The sequence below is a fragment of the Mustela nigripes genome, chromosome 3 (assembly GCF_022355385.1).
Source record: "Mustela nigripes isolate SB6536 chromosome 3, MUSNIG.SB6536, whole genome shotgun sequence".
Taxonomy (NCBI): domain Eukaryota; kingdom Metazoa; phylum Chordata; class Mammalia; order Carnivora; family Mustelidae; genus Mustela; species Mustela nigripes.
The window spans coordinates 70,882,173-70,900,369 of NC_081559.1; the positions used below are offsets into that span (position 1 = coordinate 70,882,173).

The 18,197-nt window shown below is 49.2% G+C and overlaps 2 protein-coding genes and 1 long non-coding RNA gene across 7 annotated transcripts; 2 read left to right on the plus strand and 1 right to left on the minus strand.

The window, feature by feature from the left end:
* The first annotated feature begins 3,299 nt into the window (after window positions 1-3,299).
* HOXD8 (homeobox D8) lies at window positions 3,300-7,269 on the plus strand. Of its 2 annotated transcripts, none has more exons than XM_059394216.1 (2): window positions 3,300-3,878; window positions 4,245-7,269. In XM_059394216.1, exons 1-2 carry the CDS (start codon window positions 3,305-3,307, stop codon window positions 4,538-4,540), a joined length of 870 nt encoding a protein of 289 aa, XP_059250199.1. In that variant the 5' UTR covers window positions 3,300-3,304; the 3' UTR covers window positions 4,541-7,269. The 2 variants fall into 2 exon arrangements, with proteins under 2 accessions (XP_059250199.1, XP_059250200.1); XM_059394217.1 differs by having other exon boundaries at window positions 4,248-7,269.
* Window positions 7,270-8,027: 758 nt separating this feature from the next.
* On the minus strand, window positions 8,028-10,061 carry LOC132013011 (uncharacterized). Of its 2 annotated transcripts, none has more exons than XR_009402842.1 (3): window positions 9,972-10,061; window positions 8,687-8,799; window positions 8,028-8,117 (listed from the first exon to the last, which is right to left on the minus strand). It is a non-coding gene; the product is annotated as an uncharacterized LOC132013011 (long non-coding RNA). The 2 variants fall into 2 exon arrangements; XR_009402841.1 differs by having other exon boundaries at window positions 8,570-8,799.
* Window positions 9,427-13,820, plus strand: LOC132013010 (uncharacterized). Of its 3 annotated transcripts, none has more exons than XR_009402839.1 (3): window positions 9,427-9,599; window positions 9,986-10,353; window positions 13,638-13,820. XR_009402839.1 is itself a non-coding variant. In XM_059392792.1 (3 exons), the coding sequence occupies exons 1-3, from the start codon at window positions 9,616-9,618 to the stop codon at window positions 13,766-13,768; spliced, it is 636 nt and encodes a 211-aa protein (XP_059248775.1). In that variant the 5' UTR covers window positions 9,606-9,615; the 3' UTR covers window positions 13,769-13,820. The 3 variants fall into 3 exon arrangements, 1 of the variants encoding a protein (XP_059248775.1); XM_059392792.1 differs by lacking the exon at window positions 9,427-9,599 and adding an exon at window positions 9,606-9,752; XR_009402840.1 differs by lacking the exon at window positions 9,427-9,599 and adding an exon at window positions 9,799-9,817.
* The last annotated feature ends 4,377 nt before the right edge of the window (window positions 13,821-18,197 follow it).

Here is an 18,197-nt window from a genome sequence, read left to right on the forward strand (position 1 = left end):
GTTGACAATCAAAGGGATGGAGCATTATTAGTGTCAAGGATCCAAGCCCCAGTCAAAATAAAGAACAAGATTAGAACTGGTCTGAGTCGGATAAAGGGAGGCGGCATTTTGCCACTAGAGAGCGCTGTTGCTCCACTTTGTGATCTCGTAAAGCTGGCGCTGCGGCAAGGAAGGTTTTGATTTAAAATATTTACAATCTTATTTTTAATTCTTAATCAGGATAAATTTGACCAAAAAGATGCAGTGTACACTATTAAATTCTCCAGGCGTGTTTGTTAGGTATAAAATTTTGGATTAGTCAGGATTTTAGAAAATTTGGACTATGGCACAGCTGAAACTATAAAATGTTATGGTTAAGTTAATGCAGTCTATCAAAACAAGCATGTAAAAAGCATAGATCTTTATTTACAAAGTTAATCGCGCTCTTTTCCCATTCAGATTATAAACAGAATGCTTGGGGTGGGGGGAGAGGGGGAGCTAAGTGTTTTGTCCCAAGAGGAAATGTTCTGTTATAATGCTTTCTTAATTAGGCCAGAATGTGTAGAAATGAATTTCGTAGTATTTGTGTTTCTTTTCTGCGACCTGCCCCCCACCCCACCCCCAAGGAAAAACACAGCTCTGGAAGGTGCCTTGTAGTATTGAGATCTGGGCTCGCTCTTCTTTTTCCCATTCTGTTCCAAAACCCATTCATTGATCTAGAGTTTAAATAACGCACACGCGCACACATCAAACACGGAAATTTAAAAAGCCACAATTACAAAGTTGGTTCCAAGGCTTTATTGAGAATAATTCTCTTTTAATTGGGTATTTGCAAGGCTGAAGTACAAATCGTTAACTATCAGAATAGGTTTGTTCGCCTTCGGATTTTAAGGAAGAAGGCAGAAAACAACAAACCCCATTCCCCTCACCCCACACCCCGCACCCTCCACTCCCCACTCATTTAAAAAATAAAGCATGCCTTTATCATCTGGAAATTCATTAACCACCCGTTTACCTAGACCATTTTCAGCCATTCTGTAGAAACAATTGAAAGAGTATTAAACATTATCTTGTTATGCCTTTCCGTCTCGATCTCATTTTCTCCATTTGCAAAATATGATTCAGTCCACACGGACTGACCTCAGGATCGCAGTCACAGACAGGACCAACCCACAAGGAGTAGGGGGTGGTGGAAATGACTCGCCTGCTGCGCCTTTGGGGGCCGTCTCGGGTTTTTAGATATTTGCATTTGGCGTGAAAGGCCGGCGTAGTGTGGTTTAGCTTTAGCGGGAGCGCCCTCCGTGGGCTCGGGGCATGTTTCCGAGGTCGATTAAGGCTGGTGTGGGCCTGGTGCCCTCACAGCAATAGATTATCCCTAAGGAAAAGGGGCCCCGGTCATTTGAAGAGCTCACGAGAAAGGCCGAGTCGGCGAGGGAAAACGCACTCAACATAGACTTATTATACTTATTGGACATTAATACGAGAGTAGACAGGGAGAAAAAAGGAGGTTTGAGGAAGAGAAAACGGCGGTTAACGGCGAGCGAGCACGTAAAACCAGGAATATTTTGCCGGTTTACATTCGACTTGCCCACATGACACGGGACATTTCTCTTCCTCATCCTTCAAGCTAGGATGACCCTTCTCTTTCCTTTCTTTCGGAAAAATGAGTAACTTTTTAAGCTGAATGCAGCGCCCGCTCTCAGCAGTCACTTCACAGGCTTGGCAGATGAACTAGAATCATTAGCAGACGGTGGGCGCCGCCTGCAGCTGCCCGGAACCGGAGCGATCCTAACACCGGCCCCGGGGCTCCAAGTGGGGACTCGCAGGGGTCGGCCCCCCGCGCTTCGCCCGGGGCCACCGCCTGCCCTGGTCCGCTCCGTGCCGGGGCTGAGACCCGGGAGCCGCTCGTCCTGCTGGAGGAAATACCACCCACCCGAGCGTGAGTTCTCCTTCCCGCCTTGGAACATTTCTGTCCGCTTTTCTATTTACTCCCTCAGCAATGCTAATCTGCCCGCCCCCGCCGCCCCCACATTCCTCAGTTCCCCGTGCGCCTGGTGCTGACGTCTATCAAGGGTGAAATGATGGAAACTATATTCATAGGCATGATTTCCATTAAATATCAATTAACCTGGGAGCCTCAGCCAGGCGTGCAGTGCGTCAAGGGTAAATGTACATCTCATTTCCACCAGGCCTGCCCGCCTGGAAAAGAAGGCCTTAGATTCGCTTTGATAATGCCAGGTTTTGGGATCACCTTTGTGGCCTTTAATCAAACCACTCCGGACCCAACCCAAATGTACGCGGTCAGGTCAGTCTACACCACTTGCCCTTGTTCCCCGGTCTGCGCCCGCGTGTCCAGAAGCGCAAAAGCCACGGCCAACCTCTGGGGGTTTGTTCTAGGGGCCAGGGGAGGGAGTCATTTGCTGCCCTGGCCTCCTGGGAGTGGCCTTCCTTCCTCCCCCCCACCAAGTGTAAGGTTCTCTCGCGCCCCCGCCACGCCAGCCGCGAGCCACATTCCCTGGGCCCCGGGGGGCAAGGCGAGCCCTTGGCAGTGCGGCTTTATGGGCCCCCTTTAAGGCCGGCGGAGGCATCTCCCGGCCAGCGTGAGGAGTCCCGTCGGGAGCAACGGTGTCGCCTCCGCGCGGATCCCTCCGCGCGGTTATCTCGCCCCCATCTTCTCCACTCAGTGGCGTGGTGCGAAAATGCCTCGCCGGGGCGCACCGGGGCGGCAGCCTCGGCGGCGGCGGCGAGAGCGGTGGGAGGGGGCCGCGGGGGGGCCGAGGTGAGAGGTGGTGGCGGGTAGAGGGTGTTTTTTTCTCTTCCCTCCAGAGCGGGCGTTTGTAAACCGAAGCCAAAGAGTGTCCCCGTGGGCCGGGCGCACTTTTTTTCTTGTCCCGGTGCGCTCAGGGCCGCCTGGTGCCTGAGAGGAAACAGTGGAGGCAGCGGGGCAGGTCACCCGGGGCGTCGGCGATTATATTGCGGCCGAGCCGGCGCGCGCCGGGAGAGGCCGGACGGGCGGTGAGCGCGGGGGCTGGGTGAGGCCCCGCGACCCGCGAGGGAGGCGGCGCGAAGCCGAGGCGGCGGGCTCGAGAGCCGGGCATGAGCGTCCAGTAGCCAAGTGCCCGCGGCGGCCGGGCCTCAGAGGCGACGCGCGCGCGGGCGGGTGGGTAGCAGAAGCAACGTAGCCCGGCGGCCCCGGCGGAACGAGCAGCCGCCCCAGAGGCCCCCGCGGCAGTGCGGCCGCGCTGAGGCGCGCTCCCTGCCTGCTGCACACTGCCCGCCCAGGGCCGCCCTACCTCGGCCCCTGACCACCGCCGCCGCCGCCCCGATGAGCTCTTACTTCGTGAACCCGCTGTACTCCAAGTACAAGGCGGCCGCGGCGGGCGAGGCCATCAATCCCACTTACTACGACTGTCACTTCGCGCCCGAGGTCGGCAGCCGCCACGCCGCCGCCGCCGCCGCCGCCGCCCTGCAGCTCTATGGCAACAGTGCCGCCGGCTTCCCGCACGCGCCCCCGCAGGCGCACGCGCACCCGCATCCGTCGCCGCCGCCCGCCGGGCCGGGTTGCGGTGGTGGGGGCGGCCCGGGCCACGGCCAGGACTACTTCCACCCCGGCGGGGGCAGCCCGGCCGCAGCCTACCAGGCCGCCCCCCCTCCTCCTCCGCATCCTCCGCCTCCGCCGCCGCCTCCCCCCTGCGGCGGGATTGCCTGTCACGGGGAGCCCGCGAAGTTTTACGGATACGATAACTTACAGAGACAGCCGATTTTTACGGCCCAGCAAGAGGCCGAGCTGGTACAATATCCTGACTGTAAATCGTCCAGTGGTAATATTGGCGAGGACCCAGACCACTTAAATCAGAGCTCGTCTCCTTCTCAAATGTTTCCCTGGATGAGACCACAAGGTTGGGATGCATTTTTTTTTTTTTTCCAGTGCGGGGAGAGGGGGAGAAATCTGCTTTCATCTCACGTTCTAGCTTTAAAACTACCTTTTCCTTGCCCTCTCCTTTTTCCTTATGTAGCTATCGTAGCTCTTATTCAAAAGTAATACTTCTTTTTTTTCGTAAAGTAGGAACCGCGTAAAGATGATGGGGACAGTAATTGTGAAGACCTTCTCTCTATTTCTCTTGCCTGCGTATCCTATATATATCAGAGCTAGAGACTTGTTTGTATTTCATCCTTTAGACACGTTCCAGAAAACTCCAGCAACCTGCAGAGGCACCATTACATTTCTAAAACGCTTTCTTTCTTTCTTTCTTTTTTTAAATCAGCAGCTCCTGGTAGACGAAGAGGAAGACAAACCTACAGTCGTTTCCAAACTCTAGAGCTGGAAAAAGAATTCCTTTTTAACCCTTATCTGACCAGGAAGAGAAGAATTGAGGTTTCCCACGCCCTAGCCCTCACGGAGAGACAGGTAAAAATCTGGTTCCAGAACAGGAGAATGAAATGGAAAAAAGAGAACAACAAGGACAAATTCCCAGTTTCCCGACAGGAGGCAAAGGATGGGGAAACCAAAAAGGAAGCCCAAGAGCTGGAGGAAGACAGAGCCGAAGGCCTGACAAATTAACTTCTACCTTTAAATTTTTACCACAGACTATTAAAACTAATGATCAACACATGCTGTTGGACACCATCTATTTTCTTTGTTGGAAAGGACTTTACCTGTATTTCAAGCTACCTTCATGTCACTGCTCTTGAGGTTTCTGCGCTTTGAGAGGGGTTTGGGTGTTTAAAGTTTCTAGTATCACATAGAAGCAGCCTTTGAGCTGTCCTGTGTAAGGGTAATTTGATACTGACCTTGTTGCTATATTTTTATAATGGTAGTTTTTAATGTCTGAGCTGGTGATTTGCCTCAACAACATAAACTTCCTAATGATTAGCACTAAATAATTGAATATAAAATGCTTTATTAATCAAACAAGTGCACTTGAACACTTAAAATCATTTCTTTATGGTGAGTAAATTAAAAGAGATCTATTAATTTTTTAAAAAAATTATGCCTGCAGAATATTTACTTTATGTTATTTGATTAAAGCGTATTATTTATGTTTTCTTTTTCTGCTTTTATAATGAATGGTTTGGGTGCCTTTTGTTTACTCCTACAAGGTTTCTTTGAGTATTTTGTAAATGTAATATCTCTGGGAAAATTCTGGGCCAAATATTCATAAAGCACATGTTAGCTGGAGAGTGTAATGTGTCGTCCAGCTCTGCAGCTTCCTTAAGCTTGGGGAAGATGTTGGGCCAATGACAAAAGTTTCAGGAAAATGTCGTAGTTGATGTTTAATAATTTTCTGTAGTCTATACAAATTGTGGCAATTTAATCATCTAAAGTGAATGAATACTTGAAAAGCCAATTATAACATTTTCACTCATTAACTTTTCACTCTGGCAAGTCGCCTTTTGGAATGTCTCTCATTTCTCAACTTGCTTTCGTTTTGAACTGCGCTTGGTATCGCCTGAAATCGCTAGGTCTCTATGCTGTGGCCGCTGCTGTGATCCGTTTTTTGAATAGGTGCCATATTTATTTGTATTTCCTTCGCTCTGTTTGCACGCCCATTTTGAGCCAACTTGTGTGCGCCTCAGATGTCGGTTGGTACGTCCTCTGCTGTTCTCCAGGATGGCCTCACCTATTGAAACAAGCCCTGAGAGCAAATGCAGAAAAATCTGAGTGTAAACAACCGCTCCAGAACATAGCTAGCTCCTTAATAAAGAAATGAATCTTTTTTAGAGGTAGTGTCTTTGAGCGCCGCACATAATCCTTTCCCTGAGTCAGGAACCACCTTCTGGGCTACTGGAAGGCAACGTGTCACTAAAGCTTCTATTTGATTTAAAAAAGAGAGAGAGGGGGGGGAAGAAAAAAGAGAAAGAAAGGAGTGGGTTACAAGCATTCCTTTGTAAAAATAAATAAATAAATGCAGGGGAGGGGTCTCTTTTTCATTCCAGAGAGGGCTGGCTAGGCTCAAGATCCTAGCTGCATCTTGCTCTAAATAACCTTGCTAAGATACTGTGAAAGCTTTGAACTTCGCCAAGGACTCAAGTTGTGGTCCCAGTGGGGGAAGACCCAGAGTCCGGGTTACACCACAGATTATTCCGCTGAGCCTGTGCTGATGCTGGGGTTTGAGATCTGTTATTAACAAGATATCCATTTTCCATTGGAGGCTGCTCCTGCAGCTGCCATTTTATGAGGGAAGAGGAGGGGGAAGCGGGGTAGTAGAGAAGAGGAAAAAATCAAGTAAACTAATACTTCTCCTGAAGAAATGAGAAGCATCTCATAAGGTAGACATTGACGGGCTCTTCGCATTTTTTAGATGCGTTTATTTTTAAAGAGGTACATTTTAATTTCCAGAGTGGTTTTTATTGCACAGGTTTAAAAAAAAAAAAATGGAATCTCTCTTAGGCCTGAATCAGCCCCTCAGGCATTGGTGGGCTATTTGCCTGCCACTTCAAGGACCTAGGAAATGTTGGCACCGGTGGGGCCAGAAGTGAAACAGCTCCTAGCTTTCTATCCAGGGAAGAGGCTGTGGCCGTGGCATTCACTGACCTGAGCCAGGAAAGACAATTTTAAGTCACGGGTGGCCTGCAGCTTAAGAAACATTTGCACAAGAGGAGACAGCTGCAAATGTGCATGCTGGATTTGGAAACGCTCTTCTCTGTGTGCTGCTTGAGACTCTGCTGTTGGTTTCTAGAGCAAAGATGCCAAGCGCCTGAAAACATGGCTAGGAAACAGCCTGTGGGATGGTGGCAGTGGGGGTTGGTAGAGTAGCGGTGGCAATGGTGGTGGCGGCCACAGGCTGGCTAGAGCTTCTTGCTGCTAAACTCCAGCTGCCTTCCATTTAAGTGATTACTCTATTAGCAAAATTCGCTGTCTCCCACTCAAAAATGCTCCCCAAAATGCAGTTATAGAGTCACTGATTTGGGGCAAGACTCGGGACCTGGTGCATGAATGGATGTGGTAATCAAGAAATGAAGAGGAGGTAGCAATGTTCTTATTTCCTCTATATTCTGTGTTGCTCTGGAAGTGTTGTACTTCTTGACCCATCGCCCCCAACCCATAGTAAAATTGTAGCTCTTGTATGGAAAAAAATTCTGTTGTAGTACGTGATGCACTGCAGAGTATTTGTACATATACAAATTGTGGTGTTCTGGATATATATTTGGTGTATTTGTACTTACACATAGATTACACATTGCAGAAAATGTTGGTCATAAATAAATTTAGGTATATATGTTTCTTTTTGTAGCTGGGAAAATCATAGATCTGCCTTCAAATAAAGAGCTTGGGGAATTACACCTCTCTCTCCCTCTCTGTCTCTGTCTCTCTCTCTCTGTGGCACACACACATCACCTTCTTTTAGTGGCTAGAAACTCCCCATCATGGTGTTTCATGCAGACAGACTCGAGGTGAGGAGCACAGAAGATACCCTTCTAATTGGCTCAAATCTGTCAACATCTGAGGCTTGCAGCAAAACGAGAAAACATTTTTGCTGCAGAAATTTGCATAAACCTTCAGACAATCCTTTGAAAATCCAGCGATGCTTTTTGGCCCTGGATTGCTTAGAGTCTGCTTAGAGAGGTCTGTAAACCGTTTAGAGAAAAATAGGACCCTCCAATGTTAATACTTGAATGAAAGAACCAAGCCTTCCAAGTGATTTAGGTTCTCTGTTTGCAAGAACCAGAAACACACAAAAGGGTGTGGGTCTCAAAGGTTTCTAGAGAAAAATCAGTTTGGAGACTCCCATTTTGTGAGGTTCCACAAAGCCCAGCACATCGCCTGGATTACAACTCTGCACAGGGGAAAAAGTGCAAATATGGCTGCCTTTTCAAAAGTGCAAAGTCTTTTCCCAGACCCCCTTCCCCAGGCTGAAAAGGAGGGTCATAAAGTTTGCTTTTATGTGGCTAGAGGAAAATTGGCAATTGAGATAATTTCTTAGAAAATTTTAAAGTGAGCAATCTCTGTTCAGTTCCATATGTACAGATCAGTGTAAAGTGTTTTAGCTTGGAAGGGCCCCAATATTTGCCCCACATATTCTTACACATTTTCTTTTGCAATTAAAAGCATTGTTTTATTATTCTTCAATGCATAAGATGTTGCTATTTCACATCCAAGCTTGTGTCCTCTGCTTCAGTGGTGTTTGCTGATTCTTCTGGAATCGGGGTGGACAGGGGAATAGAACATTTTAATGGACCTTGGATACTGCTGTGGTTCCCTCCAGCAAAGTTAGAGCACACTGTTTCCAGAAAGAATATCACTTTTGGGGTGCCTGGGTGGCTCAGTGGGTTAAAGCCTCTGCTTTCGGCTCAGGTCATGATCCCGGGGTCCTGGGATTGAGCCCCACATCTGGCTCTCTGCTCAGCAGGGAGCCTGCTTCCCTCCCTCTCTCTCTCCCTGCCTCTCTGCCTACTTGTGATCTCTGTCTGTCAAATTTTTTTTTTAAATTAAAAAAAAAAGAGTATCACTTTTGCTGACAGATGGCAACAGAATTCCTTTAATAAAAAGCATCCAAGATCACCGAAAACTTTTCAAGGGATACAAATGGCCTGCTTTAGAGGGTGCTGTGTGTTTTCTGTTTAAGTCTCTGTTCACTTAGGTACTTACTGGATATGATGATGTTAATAGTAGAAAATCTACCCGTAGACATCCAATGCAAGTATTTATAAATGCATTACTAGAAGTCCAAAGATGGTGTCCTTGAAGGATAGGGGGATGGGTTACCTCCTTCAGGCAGGTTCTGAAGCCTGGATGGTCATGCCCATGCATTAATGATGAGGAGAATGCTGGGGCCCTCAAGGACATTTACTTTCAGCTGGTGTTCTCTGGAGCAGCTCCTATCAAAAGTACAAAAGGAATGTGACTCCTGCTTTTGAAGAAAAAGGACTGTTTTTTTTTTTTTTCCCCCCAAGGCTGAAATTGAGGGTCCGTTCTTTACTGGAACAAATGGAGCCCCTCTCCTCTTCAATGTTGCATTGAGCAGTCTTTTCGATGGACAGACATTTGGGGGGCAATGGAAGAAGGGGAAACTATAATTAAATTGAAATAAATTTCTAATTAAATTAGAAATAAAAACTGCACTTAGGGGAGACATAGCAAGGGTATGAAGATAGGGGATCCAGAAAGACTGCCTCCCCTTGAACCCAGCACTCTCCAGGAGGATATTTCTGCCAAGATAAATGTCAAGCATTGGGAGTTCAAATGTTATTTTGGAGAAGTTGACAAGTACCCAAAACCATTTCCAGACTTTGAGCTGGTTGGTGACTCTCCTACCCCCAGAAACCCCAAGAAATGGGAGGGACCCCAATTTGTGTTGGAGAGGTGTTAGGGGGAGGGCGGGCTTTCTTGGCCTCCAGAGCCCAGGTTTTCTGCGCTAGATCACTGGGTCTGGCTTGCCTGGAGATGAGAGGGGCAAAAACCGAAAGTGCCTGGCTGCCGCTGGGGAGCGGGCCTTTCTGTGACGGGAGGGGAGGGAAAGCCAAGTGACCCGCGCAAGGAGAGTCGGAGGGGGTGACTGCCAGGAGCCCTCCCGGAGCGCCTGTGCAGTACACCGCATTCATTTCCCAACACAACGCTCTATTCAGCAGAGGTTTCGAGCCAAACCAAAAAAGAGCAAAAGAAATACTTCCTAGAAAAGGTGAGAGTCAGGAACCATGGAGGCAAGAGACGCGGAGAGAGCCAGGAGGAGCAGAGAGGAAGAAAGAGAGGAAGGAAGGAAAAGGAGGAGGAACACACACAGAACAGAAGATAGCGGGGAGAGAAAGAGGAAAAAACATGGCGCTTGCGAGCTGTATGTGCAAAATCCGCAAGGAATTGCAGCAAATTCCTTTTTGTTTGAAGAAAATTTACAACTTGGTAATAGACCTTTTTATGACCTATTTGCGGTCGTCATTGGCTGCGGCTGGTCATGTGCAGGCGCCGCTCGCCTTCACGGCCTTTTTCCTGATTTCCCAGGCGAATTTCCCCCCGCATTCTGCTTTCCTGGAGCCTCACCCCCTCTTTTTCTAACCTTTGTCTCTGCAGAGGTGGGATCCAGTCGCGGGCTGCGGGATTGCGGGGTCCGCGGCGGCCTCCGCTCCCGCCTGGCGCCCAACGTGGCCCCACCGCCGCTTCGCTCCGGCCGCGCCGCTGCCGCCTCCGGAGCCGGCGGGGAGCCCGGCGGGCGGGAGAGCCCGGAAGGAGCCCGGGGCGCTCAGGCCCCCGCCGGCGCCGACACCGCCCGCCGGGAGCAGCCGGCCTGCTCCGGGGGACTGAAGCCGCGCGGTTCCGGGGCGACCCTTTCTCCAACGTGAGCAGATCCCTGCAGCCCCCAGTGCACGTCGCCCGGCAGCGCTTAATGGATTACTGCAGCAGCCCCGGCCGACCGCCGCCTCCCGCTCGGCAGCCTCCGGGTAAGAGTCGCTCCTCCCCGCGCCCAGCACTGCAGCCGAGGAGCTCCAGGCGCCCACCTCCTTGGGCAGCCCGGTGAGCTTGGCCCGACTCCCTATACTTCTCCGGTACCTTGGGGTGGCTTTCTGCGCCCCCCTGCTTCCTAATCGCTCCATCTCTGAGCAGGCGTCCCTTGGGGCCCCGGCTGGGGTCCAGCTGAGCTCGGAAGTCCAAGGGAAGCCTCATTTCCCCTCGAGATTCGGAGAGATAGGACCCCACTGGATCGAGAGCCCCTCAGTCCCCACCCTGGGAAGAATCTGTAGATGGTTCCTGGGCGTCTTAGCTGTGCCGCGGGTCACTAAAGGCACTCGATAGTATAGAGCAGTGTTTTGCGGTATGTCTGTGTCAGAGGTATCTGGGAGGCTAACAGGTGTTTTTTGAGGGTTGAGGGTTGGGGCTGGGGTGGGGGTGGGGTGGATTCTGCGTACCCAGGATGTGTTCGGTTTGTTAATCTAGGCTTTGGTAAGTGATGCTGGCTAATTTCTAGGGTTTATGGTTTACTGGGCCTTATGTATGAGATGGAATTTTAGATATTTTTAACCGTTTCTCTCGTTCTTAGAGAATTTTTATAACAATTTAAGAAAGGTTCCTCCCACATCTAATGATCTATCAAGTGAATTTGGATTATTTTATGTCACAAAATGAATACATATTTTGGGAGGTATTGGGATCATAAAATCCGGTTCAGGTCTTGGGTAAAAATCAACAGATATTTAAGAAATTCACAGCGTGTCTAAGTTCAAATATCGCGAGTGTTTCTTACTTGGCAGAATAGGAAAAGAATAGATATCCTGCTCTCTAATTGCACTGTCGTGGTGGGGTTTTGTCTGTTTGTTTGTTTGTTCTGTTTTGTTTTGCCTTCCAATAAACGTCATATATAGCAACATTTTATCCTTTTCTTCAAAATACTGAACTGAAACATTATCTATGCATTAAAAGAAAAGCCTTTGCAGAAAAAAAAAAAAAAAAAGGAATGCTCTTTTATCCCACCGATTTTGAACAGCACTTGAGGATGCATCTCTCAAATCCTCTTGACTATTCCCTCATGAGCACCTTGTGAGAGAGTAAAACCTGTGGACAATATGCCGCATTGCGCATGGCGTGGACCTGCGCACGGCTGAATACCGCCTCCAGAGCACCCAGCGGCAGATCCTAATAATATTCCAACTATTCTTTGTAATCGTTTTGGCCATAAAAGTGTTCCTAAACAATAAATGACATCTGTGTAGAAAGGTTTCTGTGGTCACGAGTGATGGAATCGCGCTGGCTTCAAAATGGAGGGCCACTATTTGTGGCCGGTTGACGTCTGAGGAATTGTCGTGGCTCACTATGGTCTCACAAATAAGAAACAGTGATATTTTTTATTTGGAATATCTGTATTTTGTAACTATTTCGACACTACGGTACAATGGCTGTTGAGATCATTGTCTCATATTGGTAAAAAGCATTACCTATTGAAAAGCAGGCCCCAGATCAGAGGCACGTAGGCCTGTCCCCTGGCAGTTCCAAAGCCTAAGGAGCCCCCTAGATGGGCTGGGACAAGTGTGGGGGTGGGGAGGAGTTGTGATCATGATGACCAAGCCCTAGTTTTGGCAGCTTCAGTTGCTTTTTCCCTGGGTTGGGTGGCTGAGTGTGCCCAAGTGACTAAAAACCTAGGCCTACCACAGGTCTTCTTACCCAGCAGAGGGTGAGGTCATGGGCAGATACGGAGGACTGAAGGGTTCTTTGTAAGTCCTGTGGTAGCATTAAGGGCTTATTGGAACTTAACGGTCGATTGCATTTAAGGGAGTAAATAATCTGCAAATCACATTTGAACTCAGGCCAGGAGGAGACTAGTTAACGCTTTTGCTACTGCCGGAAATGCCCCCATTGTCCCTGTTAACCCAATTTTTTAAAAAATTAAACTCAATTTTTTTTAAAAAATCAAGTAAGAAACACTTTGACTCTGAAAGCTCCTAAGCCAGGAAGTGTAATTCCCAGCGTCCTCAGCCCGAACCTCTTTCCGTTTACAGTTCAGGGAGTCGCTGACATGTCGGAGCCTCGGTGTTTTACCGGTCAGGCTGAGAGCTGGGCTTGCACTTTTCATGAGGACCAGGGAAAAGCGCAAAACTCGCTGTTATAAATGTGGCCAAGCACCAGGGCTGAAAACCAAACGTATTTTCCAGTCAGATGCTCCTTCAAATAAGTATATTTCGCCAGAATTCTGTTTTCTGAGCTAGGGAAGCGGGGGAAATCGGAACAAAGACAGTATTTCACTCTGGGCAGGCAGGCAGCTGTTAGAGGTATTTACGGCCTTGCCGCAGTGCGGCCGCGGGGCAGGGCACGCGGGGGCACCGGAAGCTAGGGAGAAGCCACCAAGAACTCGGAATTCCGACTTAAGTCCAATTTAGGGCCACTTTTCCGGAATTGGTGTGAATAGATACCCTCTTTCTAGGAACGAGTCCCTTAGACTTGATGGTTGTGCAGAAAGAAGGATAAGTTGTGCTTTCTCGACGTAGGGTGGTTTTCCCCTGCCTCGATGAGCCAGTCGAGGGAAGCCGTGTACTAGATGTGAAATTGCTGATCCAGATGACAACCTTGAGAGTGTACATTGGCAACATGGCGATTTGGGTGGTTTGGTGGAACAGGGCTTGCAAATCAGGACGGCTGGGGCTTTTAACACAGGTTTTCCTGGAAAAAAAGAAAGAAAAGAGAAAGTAACGCATCCTCTCTCTCTGAGATGGGGCGTCCAAGCTCCTCCGCAGGTAAGAACGCAAGCAGTGCGAGGCGGCGCAAACCGCAGAGCAGCGCGCGAGCTGCTCTTGCAGTTCAGTGCCCTAAGCGCAGTTTGGCGTCTGGCGCATGTGCAGTGAAATAGCCCAGCCCGCGGGATCCAGCCAGAAGGCACGGATGGGGGAGGGGGCGAGTGGACCCAGGGCAGGAAGATAGAACCTGATCTCTCCACTCCTCCCTTCCTCCCTCCCTCCCTCCTATGCACTACTCATCTTTCCTTTATTCCAGCCTTCAATCTAAATATAGCCAAACATGTTGTCCTTGACTACGTTATTTTCAATCATCTTGACTCACCATCCCATCCAGTTTAGGAGTCTGCAAATACGAGCTAGTGGCCAAAGGGAAGCCAAATCTTTCAAAGAAAGGTGTTAAAAGAAACACGCACACGCACACTTTTAACACCTTAAAAGAAAATTTTTATGCGTGATCCTCAGGAAGTGTACAGATTTTTTTTTTTTTTTTTTTTTTTCCCCAGCCTGGTTCTTCTGCTTTAGAAAAAGGCCTTTCCTCCTGGCGTTTGCTCAAACCGCCAAACTTCAGGCCAGTCCTTCAGCCATACCGTTTCCGGATTTTGTTACACCCGTGCAGCCCGTTCGAGGGCTCTGAGGGGTCCAGCGGCTCAGCAGAGATTGGTCAAATAAATAAATAAACGGATAAACTGAAGGGATTTTCTGCCTGAACTTGCCTAATTAATGGGGGATGCATAATCCTGGGCCGAGAGCCTTGGGGGTGGGACGGGAGGGGGTGTTTCAGGATCCTCTGGACCTCTGGCCGCCCCCAGGCCGCCCCCAGGGGACACTGAGGGACCGGCTCCCAGGCTCTGGTGCCTGAAGACCACCACCCGCGCGAAGAAGCCTCAGCCTCGGGTTTTCCGGGCAGGCTCAGTCCCCCTGCCCGGCTGTCTGGCACCTTGTCCAGGAGGAGGCGCTGTAGGACAAGCGTCTTGCCCGCTGCGGCGGCGGGGGTGAGGCCCCGGGCGCGGGCGGGGGTGGGGAGGACACGTGACTCTGCTGCCTTCTCCTCTTGGTCGCCTAGTACTTTCGGCCTCTGTGGAGTGTCGGAGGTACTGCGCCCACCCCAGAGGGCTGCTTCCCGGGATGGACAGTTTAGGCCAACCCGAGGCCGCAGAGCCTGAAGGCAGATTGCAGGGTGGCGGGCCACCTCACTTCCTCCGTCTTCCCGGAGGTGGCGCGATTTCCGCGCGCTGGGCTCCTAAAAGCAGGACACTAGGGCCTGGCGGTAGGAGGGGACGTGTTTAACCATATCCCCTGGCTGGGCTACTGTTTTTGCCACCCACCCATAACTGCGATCCTTGGTACCCAGAATCAGCAGCCTTGAAAAGCACAAAGTCCAACGCCTCCCGGGGCAGGCGGACGGGCCTCACCATAACTCTCCAACCACAGGGCCTGGGTTCCAAGGGATTCCCTCTGGGTGTCCTTGAGGCTCTGAGGGGTCGAATCTCATTGACTTTGCAGCCTGAGAACACTGCAGATGCTCAGCTCAGCTCTTTCCCACACCACCCCCACACACTTTCACCTCCGCGCCCATTTCAGAACTTTGGTGGACTCCACGGGTCGTTTCTTGCACCACTGTGACACCCAATTTCAACAGTGGCCCCTGATCCAACCCCACTGATCTCCCATTGTCTGTTGGCAATGCAGCCTTCTTCTTCTCTCTTTTCCGTACTTCAGAGCAATGATTCTTAATAAAGACCTGAGTTCAAATTGTTTATAACTCAGGTTCCTGGCTCAGGCCAGATTTATTAAGTCAGAGTATCTGGGACCTGCATTTTGTAAACACTCTCCCAAAAGCAATTAAGAAGCATGCTTACAGTTCAAGTGTTTCTCCTGCTTCTTCAATGCTCTTTAGCCTCCAGGGGCCAAGCTCCCTTTACCGTGCAGCAGCACCCCCCCCCCTCCATGGTTCCTGGAGCTCCCTCTCTAATCGTGTTTTTTAATGTCACTACCACATAGGCTGATTAATTAATTGCTCCCATTTAGGGAAGGGGACATTGATTTCTTGCTAACTTGGAGATTTTAAATAGGTGAGTATGTTCTCAGTCCAGACCGCCTTCGTTCAAATCTTTTACCACTTACCTGCTATGTAACCTTAGGCAAGTAGGGACAATTCCTAGGGGCCTATTTCCTCATTTCAAAAGTAGGAATAAGGGCGCCTGGGTGGCTCAGTGGGTTAAGCCACTGCCTTCAGCCCAGGTCATGATCTCAGGGTCCTGGGATTGAGGCCCGCATCTGGCTCTCTGCTCAGCAGGGAGCCTGCTTCCCTCTCTCTTTGCCTGCCTCTCTGTCTACTTGTGATCTCTCTCTGTCAAATAAATAAATAAAATCTTTAAAAAAAAAAAAGTAGGAATAAAAGTACCTTCAAGGGCTGTTATGAAGATTTTTTTATTTTTTAATTTTTTTTACTTACATAGCAATACTATGTGCCTTGCACTATTCTAATAACCTTATGTATGTTAACTCACTGCTTAAGTACTTGAAACAGTGTTTGGGCACATAACAAGCACTCAGTACATGTTGCTTCTATCCTTCTCTCTTTTTTGCTCAACATCAGGCCTAGACTTTTAGAGCTGAAAGAGACCCAGTTCACTCACCCGATTCTTGAACTCTACAGAGGAGAAGACAGACCTTAGGCTTGGTCACACAGGCAGTGACATACCCAGAAGAACTTAGTTCGGGGATGCTTCCTCTTGCTGTAACGGGCCTGGTAGGCCCTGCCCCCTTGGGTCTTAGGTGTGTGGCATCTGCCTATGGGTGGGCTTCAGGGACACCTCCGGAAGGAAAGTGCCCCTAGGCCCTCAGTGGGTAGCCTGGTAGACCAAGGAGGCTTTGCACCCATGCAGGCCCATTCGTGACTCCTACCAAAGGTTTTAGGCCTTTCTTGAGAAAGCCACCTCCACCACCACTTGTCAGTCCCACGCACCAAAGCAAGTATCCCCTTTTTAGCCTCTTGACATCTGGAGCAGGGTAAAAAAGCAAAAGGCCAATGGGCAAGAGCAGAGGATGCCAGAAGTGTCCTACTCCCTCTTAATTTGCTTGTGTTCCAAGATCTAGGCTCCAGCGCTAAGTTGGGCAAGCCCAATTTGCGCCACAGTGATATCAAGGTATATCTTGGAGAGGACTTATCCCCTCAATATCCATCAGCCTTTCCAGATTTTTGAGATTCTTTCTTTTTAAAAGAGCTATGTAAATAGTATTTCATGCTACAATCCACAGACTTGTGCAGACCCCTTGCAACCAGGTTCCAACCCCTAGTCCTGGTTTCCATGATTTGTGCTTATAGACTTTTCCTAACAAGGCCTCTGCAGCCCTTCACCAAGCGACTTCTCTTGGCTTAACCAGGAGTTCACCTGGGGCAGATTTTCTCTCAAAACATATATAGTCTCTTTAGCTTTCAACCATGCCAGATGATGTTTGGCCTATATCATAGGGGACCGCTGCAGTCCCCAGCCATCCCCAACTCCTGTGCCATCTAACCTCCACTCTTGTTTCTCAAAGTACTAAGGTGGCCATCCCAGACCCTACCCTTCTGGAGACCACTGGCTCCATCATCTAAGGCCCTGCCAGGGCCCGTTCATTTGGATCTCATCTCTCACTACTGGAATTTTGCTCTGGGGTCATCTTTTCTTCCCAGAGGACACCAAGCCAGAGCTCCTAAGCACAGGAGATAGGAGAATGAAAAGAATGGGGAGATAGGGTAGTGGGAAAAGTGTTCCTTTTTCAGTGATAGAGTATAGTGCCAGGAACGTGGGATCATATTTCTCCCCTGCTTGGGACTCTCTGCTCAGCCCCTCCCTGACTCTACCCCCATCCTGTGTTCCCATGTGCCAGGCCTAGGTAGTCTTCTTCTACCATCTGTCCCCCACCTGGGAGTTCATTCAAAGTCCCATCCCTACCTGTTCTTGTTATGCAGACACTTAGTTTAAGAGGAAAGTTCATACTACCTCTGGGCAAGAGGCCTCTTAAAAGTCAGTGTCAAACTATTCTTCCCTGAGGCCACATAGCTGTGGCCCTTCCAGTGAACAGAGGGCAGGCCTCATTACCTTTGGAGTGTAGCTGATACCTGCAGATGCCCCTTCACTTTCTCCTCCTTCCTGGGAAGCTGCTCTGGCGTCTAGGTTGGTGGAGCCCTACCTCATGGGAGCTTTCTGGGCAGGATTTCCCAGGACTGGCCCTTTCCAGGCAAATGAGGTGAGATAGTCTCAGAGTCCTGCTTTTCCCCCAAATCATTACAGGTTTTTATAGAAGGCTTCAACCTCTGCTTCTACACCTCTTCTTCTGTTACTACCACCACCACTACTGAAACTCTTTGAGAAAACTCCAACAAATTGGCCCAAGTTAGTATGCTGTTCTCCCTGATACTCAGCTTTCTTATTAGACCAAATTTGTTCTTTCTTATTCCCACTCGCTCATTCATTCACAGAAGCTCAGGACACTGGGGGCTTGGAGGCAAGGGAAGACTGTAGGAAGGTGGACACTCTCTCCTTAATCATGTTGCCTGACTGCCTGCCCTAAGATTAGAAAATAATTGAAGATGTCTGCCTCAGAGTCTTCCTTTCCTTTTTCCTCTGCATGGCTAGTTACTTTCCTGTTATTATCTCGAAATACAGAATAGGCTGTGTCATTTTATTCTTCGTGTGTGAGCCACAGCGAAGCCTGCAAGCAAGCCCAGTCATCGTCCTTCATTGCCACTCATTCAAAATATATCCACCGAGCCCAGATCAGGCACTCAGCATTGTTTCGAACAACCACCTCCCCAGCCTGGTCTCCTCCTTGTACCCCACCCTCCATGAAAAGCTCACACATCCTTTGAAAGTCACACGTCCTTTGATTAATTCTGTTTTATTAACTTAAGGAAAAATAAAGAATCTTTTCTCAATCTCTCAAATTTTAATTATTACTATTTTTTTACAGTGGATCAGCTGGGACTAATTTTGAAGCTGCTCACCTAGTCCTAACAGAATCAGAAATCATTTTTTAAAGGGTTGACCTTTACTCGTGTTTTAAAAACGAATGCT

Excerpts from the sequence above, each read along its gene's own strand:
- LOC132013010 (XM_059392792.1), top strand. The coding sequence starts at position 9,616 with ATGGAGGCAAGAGACGCGGAGAGAGCCAGGAGGAGCAGAGAGGAAGAA. Across the intron at positions 9,753-9,985 it reads AAACATGGCGCTTGCGAGCT|AGGTGGGATCCAGTCGCGGG; the intron begins GTATGTGCAAAA and ends TTGTCTCTGCAG. Across the intron at positions 10,354-13,637 it reads TCCCGCTCGGCAGCCTCCGG|CCTGGTTCTTCTGCTTTAGA; the intron begins GTAAGAGTCGCT and ends TTTTTTCCCCAG.
- HOXD8 (XM_059394216.1), top strand. The coding sequence starts at position 3,305 with ATGAGCTCTTACTTCGTGAACCCGCTGTACTCCAAGTACAAGGCGGCC. Across the intron at positions 3,879-4,244 it reads TCCCTGGATGAGACCACAAG|CAGCTCCTGGTAGACGAAGA; the intron begins GTTGGGATGCAT and ends TTTTTAAATCAG.